Below are 11,892 nucleotides of genomic sequence, written 5' to 3' on the forward strand. Positions count from 1 at the left end.
TGTTTTTAAATGATGATTTTATTTATGGAAGGAAAAATGCTGTTCAGCCCCACTTGGCCCTATGTGAAAAAGTAATTACCCTTTTAGCTACTAAATCAAACAGTTAACCAAATCCAGTTGACTGTTGGGTTCAATGTCACTAGCAACACCCAGGCATGATTAATGCCTGACCGGCTGAATCTACACATCACTTAAACAGAACCGGTCTGGTAATGTAGCAGCAGCAGGCAAGAAGGTCTCAAACAGCAGCGCATGGTGCCACATTCTAAAGAGATTCAAACGACTCATCCAGGAGGTCATAAAAGAACTCAGATGAACATCTAAAGAACTGCAGGCCTCACTTGCCTCAGTTCAAATTAATGTACGAGATTCCACAATAAGAAAGATACTGGGCAAAAAATAGGTGAGCTGGAAGATGCAAACCACTGCTGACCAAAGAGAACACAAAGGCTCGTCTCGCATTTGCCAAAAAATGTCTAGATGACCTGTGATGAGTCAAAGGTGGAACTTTTTGGAAGACATGGGAGACGTTACATCTGGCATAAAGCCAACACCATACACCACCATAAGAACATCATACCAACAGTGAAACATGGTGGTGGTAGTGTGATGGTCTGGGGCTGCTTTGCTTCTACAGGACGACTTGTCATAATTGATGGAACAATTAAAGGAGAATGTCCGCCCGTCAGTTTGTGACCTAAAATTCAAGAAGTGTTGGGTTATGCAGCAGAACAGTGATCCAAAGCACACAAGCAAATCCACCTCTGAATGGCTCAAATGAAACAAAATGAAGGTCGTGCAGTGGCCGAGTCAAAGTCCTGACTTGAGTCCCATTGAGATGCTGTGGCAAGACCTTAAATGGGCAGTTCATGCTCGAAAACCCTCCTCTGTAGCCAAACGAAAGCAATTCTACAAAGAACGGTGGACCAAAATTCCTCCACAGTGATGTAAAAGACTCATTGCAAGTAATAGCAAATGCTGGATTGCAGTTATAACTGCCAAGGGTGGCACAACCAGTTATTGGGTTTAGGGGGGCAATTACGTTTTCACATGGGGAATACAGGTTTTGAATAAATCTTTATCTTCAATAAATGGAATGATCATTTACAAGGTCCATTACCTAAGAATAGCTAATCCAGTTTGCACTGAAGTCCCTGTAATTACTAAATAATAAGCCTTAGTATGTAATAGGCTTGGGATTTTAAGGGGTTAAATACTGTTGATCTGATGGGGTCAGTTTTGGTGGGCTGTCAGGTCTTGCAGGTGTTTGTTAGGAGTCCCATATTCTCTGTATCTTAAAATCATGTTTTGAACTTTAGTTTTGGAAAGTCCAGTTTTTTTCCCCTCCTTATGTCAGTGGATTATTTTATATCTAATCTCCTCAGAAACATCTCCTGAAAAATAACTTGTATTTAATGGCCATTTTGACTGAACACGTAATAAATGAAGTATGGTCTGCAACTTTTTCACAGAACTATATCTACCTGTATGGAAGCCATACTTGAGTAAAGGAATTTCTGGGCAAAGGTCATTTTATTTTGTTTATTTTTTATTTCAATTGTTAAAAAGATTATTGCAGCATGCATTAAAACATCATACTTAACATGTGTCTACATTTTAACCACTGTACTAAATGTAAACTGGAAAGATTAAAAAAACTTAATAAACTCCATCAACAGAAATCACTTTACAGTTATTACTCAGCATTAGTTTAGTAATGCTTTCAATTAGAAGCACCTAAACATACAATTAATAGCACCCTGTTCCTCGATTATGCTTGTTTTAATATTCTAGTGGGTTTAAAGTGCTTTCACACATGTATCTCAGAAACATTTCTTGATTGTGGATTCATCGTCCATCAGTTAAACAAATAGACACTACAGTTATAGGCAACACTTCCTTTTGAGATTCAATCAGAACTGTAATGATATCATATATTCATGATCTTAAAGAAGCAGAATATCACTCATTAAATTCAGGCCGTCATTAGTTTGATGTGTGCAGTGATTCTGTTTGGCTGAGTAACAGTTCAGTGCACAGAATTCTCATGACTCAGCCAGCAAATGAATTTGGAGGAATTCCCTTCACTCCTAAACCAGAGACCTAGAGAGAACAAAGCACACCAGATTACACAATTATATATTCTGCACACTTACAGTGTACAAAAGTGTGGACTCTCCTGGTCAAATGACATGTTTTGTTGATTTTTTAAGTGAAAATAAGTTACACATCCTCTACAGAGAACACACATCTGCACATTTCAATGCAGAATTACTGTTTATGTGCTGAATTGAACATATTGGAAACGTAAAATGTGGCCAGTGTAAAAGTTCTGGCACATTTTATTGTATTTTTTATTTTTTTACCCAATACGTTAAACTGAACAAATACATATTTACAGAAAAATGCCAAATTCAAGTTTGTTCCCTTGTGGAGGACGCCTTAACTTATTATTAGATAGAAAGAAACAAAACATGGATCATGACTGGGGACATTCAAACTCTTGTATAAGTCTGTATATGAAAAATATAACACCACTCTAATATCAAAACCTCATAATTCCACTTTTTTACCCTACCTAGAAACACCAGCTGCCCCTTATATTGGATATTTATATTTGGGTATTTCGTTAAAATACATAAAGCTGCAACATATTCAGAATACGTTTAGAATACATCTTGAGTGAAACTCTGCTGTTTCTCACTCATGTGTTAACTGTCTTTTCATTTTTTTCAAATACATATTGTTCCACTTTGCTAAACTCACCATAATAGAAAATAAAAATTAATATATTAATAAATTTATATAAACAATTCGCCATATCTCAATAAAAAAACCTCACTAATCTGACTATAAAGTAGACGGCTATTGATTTTGCAGTAAACAGCATGTACTGTCGCCTGCAAAAGTTTGAACATCACCTGTCAAACAACATGCTTTGTTGAGTGACGTAAGAAAAAACACGCAAAAAATCTTTTTTTTTTCGCTGAGTTTAATATATTGGTAAAAAAAAATTATAAAATAGAAAATGTGCCATAACTTCTGCACAGGCCACATTATATATTTTATTTTTCCCCAATATATTAAATTCAGCAAATGAACAGTAACTGTGCATTAGCGTGTCCAGAAGTGTGCTCTCTGTAGACACTGGTTTCACTTCAATCAACTGACAAAATGTCATATCACCATGTAACACCATGCTGAGAAGTGCATGCATGACTCCAGTTCAACACTGATGCTAAGCTTATCACTTTTAGGAGACTAAAAAAAGTATTTAGAAATGCTGAGATGACCAGCTCACCACATTGATTTATCAGTCTACTCAGGCTTTAGGAGGCATTTCTTTTTAATAATTGCATGTTTTTTTTTTATTTAGAATATAAGTATTTTGCAAGTGTTTTCTTCTTCTATAGAGTTTTCATTTTGGAGATATAAGGTTCTGTTATGACAGTGTTGATGAATGAGAATAAGGACACAATACATGCAATATATTGGCTGGATAACAGCTTGGACAATGAATATTCTACCACAACATCTTATCAAAAAATAAATGACTGATGAACACTGTACTTACCCTAAAAATGCAGCCAGCTTGGGGCTGTTGGGCACGCGCCTCCTCGTCCATGCCTATATAAGCAGAGGTGACGTACAGGTCAGTGTAGTCTTTCCCTCCAAAACAGCATGAGGTTGTTTTTGCAACGGGCAGCTTCACTGTCTGCAGCCTGGTACCTGAGAAAAGCAGACAACAAGAAAAGTCTTAAAAGGCCTCAGAAGTACAACAAAAATGTATTTAAAAAAATACTGGTAACACTTTACATTAAGGGTTGCAAATTAATTAATAATTACATGCTAATAAGTCACTAAATACTCATTATTTATGTATTAATTAACTACTTATTAAGCATAAGATACTGATTTAGTAATTGAGTACACTGTTAACTGATAATTTAGTCTGTACTTAGTTCACAGCTTAATTACTCATTAACGGTGTACTAACTGCCACTAATTACACTGCTGATGAACTAAATGATGAACCTCTGAATCACAGAGGAAACTTAAGTGGACACACTGGTCAGGCCTAAAACACAGGCTGTTTATTCTAATCCCAATGTAGACAGCTGCCTTTAAAAGCAAAGGAATGAAATATATATGTATGAATTGCACATATTGACAATGTATGTCACACTATTATCTTTTTATCTTAAATTCTAAGGTGCCAAAAGGGATTTTTTGGGATAATACCATGGAAAACCAATCTTGGATCCTTAAAAAACCTGTCATTAGATGAGATGTGCAAGTATTAAAGACTTAACAGGCTAAATGTTAATTGATAATGTGTGTATATTTTCCTCTTAACTTCAGAGGACACAAAAACAGAGGGAGAAATGAAAATATCAGTAACTAGTTAAGTCTTAATCGTGAGTTCATAATATAATTACTAATGATAATAAACACTTTAGTGGGAAGGACACACAGAGGAAATTAATTAATTACATTAAACCAGTAGATTAATTAACAGATAATTAATGGGATTAACTCATAAGTACTTTTCATGTTACTTATTTACAAGAGTAAACACACGTATCAGTTGATTAGCTGTGTAATTAGTGGCACAGTTAATGAGTAATAAAGCTGACAAACTAAACTACCAGTGAACACTGCACTCAATTACTAATTACTAAGTACTTAATCAGTAACTAATGCTCAATGAACAGTTAATTAATATATAAATAATGAGTATTTTATAGATTATTAGCATTTAATTTTCAATTAATGTGCAACCCTTAATGTAAAGTGTTACCAAAATATTTATTTACATACAAATCTCCTCACCGGTTTGTGGGTCAATGCGCAGCACTCTTCCTCCATTGAAGCAGGCCACCCACAGTTTGCCCTCTGTATCAATGCACATGCCATCAGGAACGCATTCCTCTTTCTCAAGCTGGTATACAGTTCTTCTGTTAGCTTAAGAGACAAAGACATACAAGCATAGGGTCAGTTTTCCTGATGCTGATTAACCCCTTACATTTCCTCTGTAGGACTCTTTTAACTACATGCATTAGTAATTACTAAACAATATGCTTTAAGATTCATGACTGTGTAAGCCTGTAGTTTAAGGGCTTAAGCGTAACCCAAATCTATAGGAAGACTTTCCATGTACAGTCCACAATGTAATTATGTAATGAAATTTAATCCATGATAACCTTTACTCTGTACATAACTTAAAGTGGTTGTTTGGGGCGAAATATCAAATGTACACAATTTCCCCCCGGAACCTAATTTAGTTGTTCAGCTCAGACATTTCATGCTCTGTGTCTTAAGTTTGCTCCTTTAGTTTTGCACTAGAGCTATAAGGTTAATGCAGCTAATAAGTAATGTAAGTTTAAAGGGGAATTTTTACTGATATATGCAGAATTACCTCATAGAGATGAGACCAAACCCATTCAAAGTGTTCTGGGGTGAAATCTGCCATTCTAGAGAAACTTAACATTTCAGAATCATTCACAGTGGCAGTGATAGGAACCAGACGTCTGACACCTGAAATGCCTCTAAAAGCTCCCTCACAGAAAGTTATTACATGATGAAGTGTTTATGAATACACTGCATAATACCTGAAACATTGTTTATGATAGTTTTCAGAAAAGGTTTTTTTTTTTTAATAAAGTGTATTTTTTTCAAAGCATTCATGGCAGAAAGGTACATGCATGGTGTTGTAAGGCGAAATAGCCCCCAAAGAAAACATCTTTTTCAGATTTATTACCAATATTATATATAAAAACTCTCTCTCTATAATTTAGATTTGCTAGTCATTCAGCAGCACTGCTGTGTCTGATCCACTCGTACCAGCACAACACACACTAACACACTAACACACCACCAACACATCAGTGTTACTGCAGTGCTGAGAATGATCCACCACCCAAATAGTACCTGCTCTGTGAGGGTCCATGGGGGTCCTGACCACTGAAGAACAGGGTAAAAGGGGGCTAACAAAGTATGCAGAGAAACAGATGGACTACAGCCTGTAACTGTAGAACTACAAAGTGCACCTATATAGTAAGTGGAGCTGATAAAATGGACCATGAGCATAGAAACAAGGAGGTGGTCATGTTATTCCTGATCGGTGTACATTGTAATTGTATATTTTTCTCTGTGGCTTGATAGTCAGAGATCCAGGCCACATGCCTCTGTGGACTCAGTACTATGATAATAAGGATAAATATAGGTCTCCATAGATAACTCACATATGGCTCCAGTCTGCATATCATAATCGAAGGCCTCCAGCATGTACTTCAGACTGTCTATGTAGTAGAAGTAGCGATGGTCCAGAGACCAATCCATCCCGTTGGAGAGGTCCACCTGATCAAAGTGTTTAATGACAGAGTGGTCAGCTTGAAGGCTATACAGAGAGCCCTGCTTCTTCTCAAACTCAGCCGGACCAACCGGCAGACCCATGGTGCCTACGTACAAGAAGAACCAGGAATCAGCACAGAGGAGCACATGCTTACTTGAGTCCGAAGTGTAGGAAGCAGTATACTGGAATGTACATTATGTAAGGCTTATGTTATGCAGTTATGTTAACAAGTATAAATCAGTGAATGTGTCATTGCTGTCGCGACAAAACCCGACATCTCAAGACATTTTAGGAGAAGAAAAAAACATCCCTAACTTTGAATGGAAGTTAATGAAACAAGAACAAGTCGCTCCATTCCTCATGAGATTTTAACACAATATAAAGGTTGCTGGTACTTCTGTAGAAAAGCACCAACAAATGACAAAAACTGAGACATTTTGCCTCAACAGCAACGCTATGTTAACAAGTATTAGCATGACTGTGGGTCACAAGTCAAGCAAAATGAAGCATAAGCAAACCAAAAAACATGACCAATTTGTACAGTGTGAAGATGGACTACTCTAAGTTATTGTTTTGAAGGCCAACTGATATGAATTAGTGGCCTCTGAATAGTTTAATTCCTCTAAAAGCCCCTTCACAGAAAGTTATGACATGAAATAGTTGTGATTCCAATACCTGACAACTTTGTTATAAAATAGGTTTAGTTAGATAGAGAAGGTTTCGGTCTTGAACGTTTCAGAAATTTGAAATCATGGATAAAAGTGGACAAAAAACAGCATAAATAGTTAGTAGTGATTGGCTTAAATAATGCATAAAAACATGATTTTTCAGCTTGTTCTTCTGACCACTGCATGTGTTTATCTCTTGTCCCGCTTCCGGTTTAAACAACAAGCTGATTGGCTCATTTTATTGAAAGGCAGGACTTCTGAACAGGAGCGTTACAAACTTTCCTGTTCATATTTCACCCAGTGACCAGTGTCTTCTTTTATAACGTCCTAGCTTATACTTTGCTGTCTTTATCATTAGACTCGTTAGCAACCTGGAGCTGAAATGAGTAACGTCTATGGCCTAAAATGTAAAAGTTAATGCACTGAAAAAAGTGATGTGTGATGAAGAACATTATTAGCCACTCTTTTATTTTTCACTTTGCCACCCTAATAAAATCTAACCCAGCCACCCCTTTGAAAAAGCTCAGCTACGCTCCTGTATGTGAAGAGGAACAATGTGTATATGGCACTTTCATACAGGGTGTGTAGTGTGCGTTTGTTGTGGTGTATAGAAAGGAGAGTAACACAGAGGAGGATGCACTTACTGGAGTATAGAAAAAAGGTATGCATTTTGCCTTAGATATACTGTATACATTTTACTGTTACAGAGAAACGACACTTCAGGACCAACACACTGTCCTCAAAAACCCTCACACTCACACACCTGCGAAGAACCTGCCAGCGGGGTCCACCTTCCCATCGTTAAAGCGAGCTTTGCTCTTGTCCGTGTCCAGGTGAACGATGGTGGTGATAGAGCGCTTCTGCCAGTCCACCGCAGCGAACTGCTTTTCCCCTGCAGTCACGTAACCTCCTGACCTCCGTGGGACCACACAGCCAACAAACGCCTCTATAGTGATAAAGAGATACATGAGAGAAGAATTACCCAAACAAATAACACTTTTAACCATTTGACCATTGAAAGTGATGGTTCGGTCGGTAAACGGAGGCCAAATAAAGAAGCAAACTTCAGAAGTCAAAGATGTATTTATGAATTGGCCACAGTTGGAAATGTGTGTAAACAGCAGGCTTACTTACTCAGTTATTAATCAATAAATTAGAATTTATGTGAATTTATAAAGTTTAATATTAATTATTTTATAAGTTACATACATTGTTCAGTAACCCTTGCACTGAACCACCCTTGTAGTTTATATATATCGTCGCTGTAGGAACAAAACCTCCAAAAAAGCAACTTTACAGGAGAACATTCTGCACTTTCAATGTAAGTTAATGTAGCAACATTTCATTCTAAGCGGACCGTTAAACTAATCATAATTAATATGTTTTAATTTAGCAGTTCCTTCCGCCAAATTATAGTTCCTTAACAAGCAGCTTGTTGCTACGTCAGAGTAACGAACTCCGCCCACTCGCTGCACAGCCGGCAGTTCATTCTCCAGCTCCTTGTTTTGTTCCAGCCAGTCTGTAAAGCATCTTACAGCCCATTTCGTTTGGTGAATGGTATTGGGTTCATTTCTGGCTGATTCCAGGTTGTTTAGCTGTTCTTCTGTCACAGCTGCCGACTGAAAAGCTGCTCAGTGGTGATGACAGTTTGGGAATTTAGTGTAGTCTCATCTTCAGAGTCTGAGTTCGGTCAAATGTTAATTAAATCTTAATGTTAATTAAATCTTAAAAGTGTTCATTTTCTGTTAGTAAAAACGAATTGGTCAGAAGTAAAAACGTTCAAATGGCTTGAGCGTCTCATACAGCTGTCAAAGGCGTCTCAGCGGAGTGATACAGTGTTTGTGAAAAAAAACGTGATGTTATGGCGAAATAACAGCGCGGTTAGAACGCTTCTCAACCTATCAGCTTGTGTGGCCGGAACTAACTGTTGTATAATTTCACTTAGAAAATCAACAAAACATGTCATTTAATATGCATTAGAGTGACAAATGATTAAAGTACTTCATCATGATTAATCGCATTTGTCTTATCTGCTCAAATTTGAGCAAATTTGAATACATTTTTTAAGCAGTGCATTTTGTTATAATTATACATATGGACAAAATGTGGTGTTAAAAAATTAGCGCTGCTAATAATTAGTGCTGTTGATGTATAGATATATGCTTTTAATTAGTGGACAAATCCTGCAGAATTTATGGTTAACAGTGGATGAGCCGATACAAGAACAGCCATAGGGGCCATGAGATCAGCGAAATTCAGTCCATTCAGTGCTCATAAAATTCCTTTTATTCCTTTCAAAATTATAAAAGTGCCTTTTATTCCTTTTGAACTCAACTCAGCTTTGAAGTTTAAACCTAACAATATAGTGACAGTGCACATTATATTATATTACACATTTGTGGATTTTATTGTGGTCAAGGTCCTGGTTAAGGGTCAGAGTCAGAGCTGACATCTGATTGGCTTACCTGTAGACATACTCTCTATTTGATTGGTCAAAGAGCTCCACCTGCTGATCCTCTTGCCAGTGACATCCACATACAAGAGAGTGGCATCTTTCTCCTCCCAGACAGGACCCTCTGCAACCTCACTAGGCTCCTTCACAACGCACTCAACTTTTATAGAGGACATGGTCTCTGAAAAGGCAGAGAGTCAGTGATTGTGAGCTGCAGTGCTTTAGTCTGCCTGGACTAATATCTGGTCAGATAGCCGGTGACAACTACAGGATAAGAGAAGAAAGCACAAAGACCTTTATATGCAATCAGGAAAACATTCCACAAAGTAGACATCCCAATTAAAATCCCAATTAAAAATGGTTTAAATGTTTCATGATGTAATTGTACCCCTTGCACTGTATGAAGTGAGGTATGGGGTCCACTCAGTAAGCACGTCTACACTAGATGGTACAAGCGTCTCACAGAGTCCCTGAATGCAGAATTCTGCAGAAATATGTTAAAGGTTCAACTTGTAGGGCAGAAATAGGCGGATTTCCATTGATTATACCACTTAAAACCCGAGAGCTCAGCCCTAAGCGCAGTCCCCTCTGTCAGCTGGTTCTGAGACTATCTATCCCACTGACTTCTAACACACAGCAGCCGCAGTCCAGCACCTCTGACCAAAGTCCAATCAGAGTAAACTAAATTATCAAACATAGTAAAAACACCTACCTGGAGCAGCCTAAACTACAGAGCTATCAGGCCCTAAACAGAGAGTATGAGTCAGCAGAAAATCTCTTCACCGTCAGAGGTCCACAGCAGAGACAGATCCGGACCAAGTACAGGCTCAGTGACCACAGTCTGGCCCTAGAAACAGGCTGATATAAAAAATCCTAGCTGCCCAGAGAGAAAAGACTGTGTGGTCACTGTGAGAGCGGTGAGGTATGAGAAAACTTCATAACAAAATTAAAAAAGATTCTCCCAAATTATGGAATTCTAACACTATCTTTTTGAAAAATGACCAGTTTTCCTTGGAGAAGGACACACAGCATCTCTTGCTGCAAAACATGTGCCAACATGTAACCTGATGGACAAATATGCTCCACGTCCTGACCTCACTGACCCCCACCAAACCCCTCACTGTATAGAAGATAAATATGCTGTCTGTTTTTATTATTTGATATGCTTCTTATTTAATATGTCTTCTTTTATTTACATAATTTATTTTATTATTATTGCTGCTATTATTTTACTATGACCATTATCATTATTAGTATAATAAATTCTATATTTGTTTTTAGTTCTACAAGTCTGTTCAATTTTATATGCTTTGGCAACATTATGCTCAAAACGATAAAGCCAATAAAGTTATTTGAATTTGAATTTGACCTTGAATTTAAATTTAAATTTAAATTTGAATTTGAGACACAAACGCGCAGTAATCGGCACTGATTCAGGCGCAAAGCGAATCTTCATGTTTGAACACTCTGCGTAAATCTGCGCAGCAACTCACACTGAACTACTTTACAGCAGCAGGAAAGTTCCGTTTGTAACGTATTTAAACAGAATCTGAGCTCCACTTTACCTTCGTCAGTATAATCGACCTCGCTGTCCAGTCGGTGTCTAATCGGTCTAATCTGGTCGGTGTTTGATTTTAGTGTATGAAGTTCGCAGCGGTTGGACTTCTGACCGAGCGAGTGAGAGCAGCGCCCTCTGGAGGCGGTACAGTAAAAAAAACACTGTAGAGCGGGGATGTCAAACTCAGCCACTAAAAGGGCCAAATTAAAATACACCTCTACAAATCTGTGGGACAGAGAACATCTGTGTTTTTATTTGATTGTTTGATAACATTTTGCTATAACCTGAGCTGGCCATTGTTTATTCAAAATACGCCAAAACACCAACATCAAAATAAAGGCAGTTGTTTGCATTAATTAATTAATTATTAATTAATTGATTGATTAATTAATTAATTAATTATTGATACATAAATAGGCTACAGTACACATTATTCACATTACAACAGGCTACATTACATTACATTATGCACATTATGCTGCAGTGCATACTGGGGATTGTAGTGCAGGGCGTTATGAAACGGGCTAGTAGACCCTCACAGAGCAGGTACTACTCGTGCCAGCACAACACACACTAACACACCACCAACACGTCAGTGTTACTGCAGTGCTGAGAATGATCCACCACCCAAATAGTACCTGCTCTGTGAGGGTCCATGGGGGTCCTGACCACTGAAGAACAGGGTAAAGGGGGCTAACAAAGTATGCAGAGAAACAGATGGACTACAGTTTGTAATTGTAGAACTACAACGTGCACCTATATAGTAAGTGGAGCTGATAAAATGGACAATGAGTGTAGAAACAAGGAGGTGGTCATAATGGAAAACATCCTCATTATTAAGAATTACTGGATCACTATA

The 11,892-nt window shown here is 37.6% G+C and overlaps 1 protein-coding gene across 3 annotated transcripts; it reads right to left on the reverse strand.

Annotated features, from left to right (window-relative positions):
• Window positions 1–1,528: 1,528 nt before the first annotated feature.
• Window positions 1,529–11,156, reverse strand: LOC118807852 (regucalcin-like). 3 transcript variants are annotated; one of them, XM_036569995.1, is made up of 7 exons: window positions 11,041–11,156; window positions 9,489–9,656; window positions 7,787–7,969; window positions 6,246–6,461; window positions 4,834–4,965; window positions 3,575–3,729; window positions 1,529–2,103 (listed from the first exon to the last, which is right to left on the reverse strand). In XM_036569995.1, the coding sequence occupies exons 2-7, from the start codon at window positions 9,649–9,651 to the stop codon at window positions 2,053–2,055; spliced, it is 900 nt and encodes a 299-aa protein (XP_036425888.1). In that variant the 5' UTR covers window positions 9,652–9,656; window positions 11,041–11,156; the 3' UTR covers window positions 1,529–2,052. The 3 variants fall into 3 exon arrangements, with proteins under 3 accessions (XP_036425888.1, XP_036425889.1, XP_036425890.1); XM_036569996.1 differs by having other exon boundaries at window positions 9,489–9,739; window positions 11,041–11,149; XM_036569997.1 differs by lacking the exon at window positions 11,041–11,156 and adding an exon at window positions 9,864–10,080.
• Between the last annotated feature and the right edge of the window lie 736 nt (window positions 11,157–11,892).

Source organism: Colossoma macropomum, unplaced genomic scaffold, assembly GCF_904425465.1.
Source record: "Colossoma macropomum unplaced genomic scaffold, Colossoma_macropomum, whole genome shotgun sequence".
NCBI classification, from domain to species: domain Eukaryota; kingdom Metazoa; phylum Chordata; class Actinopteri; order Characiformes; family Serrasalmidae; genus Colossoma; species Colossoma macropomum.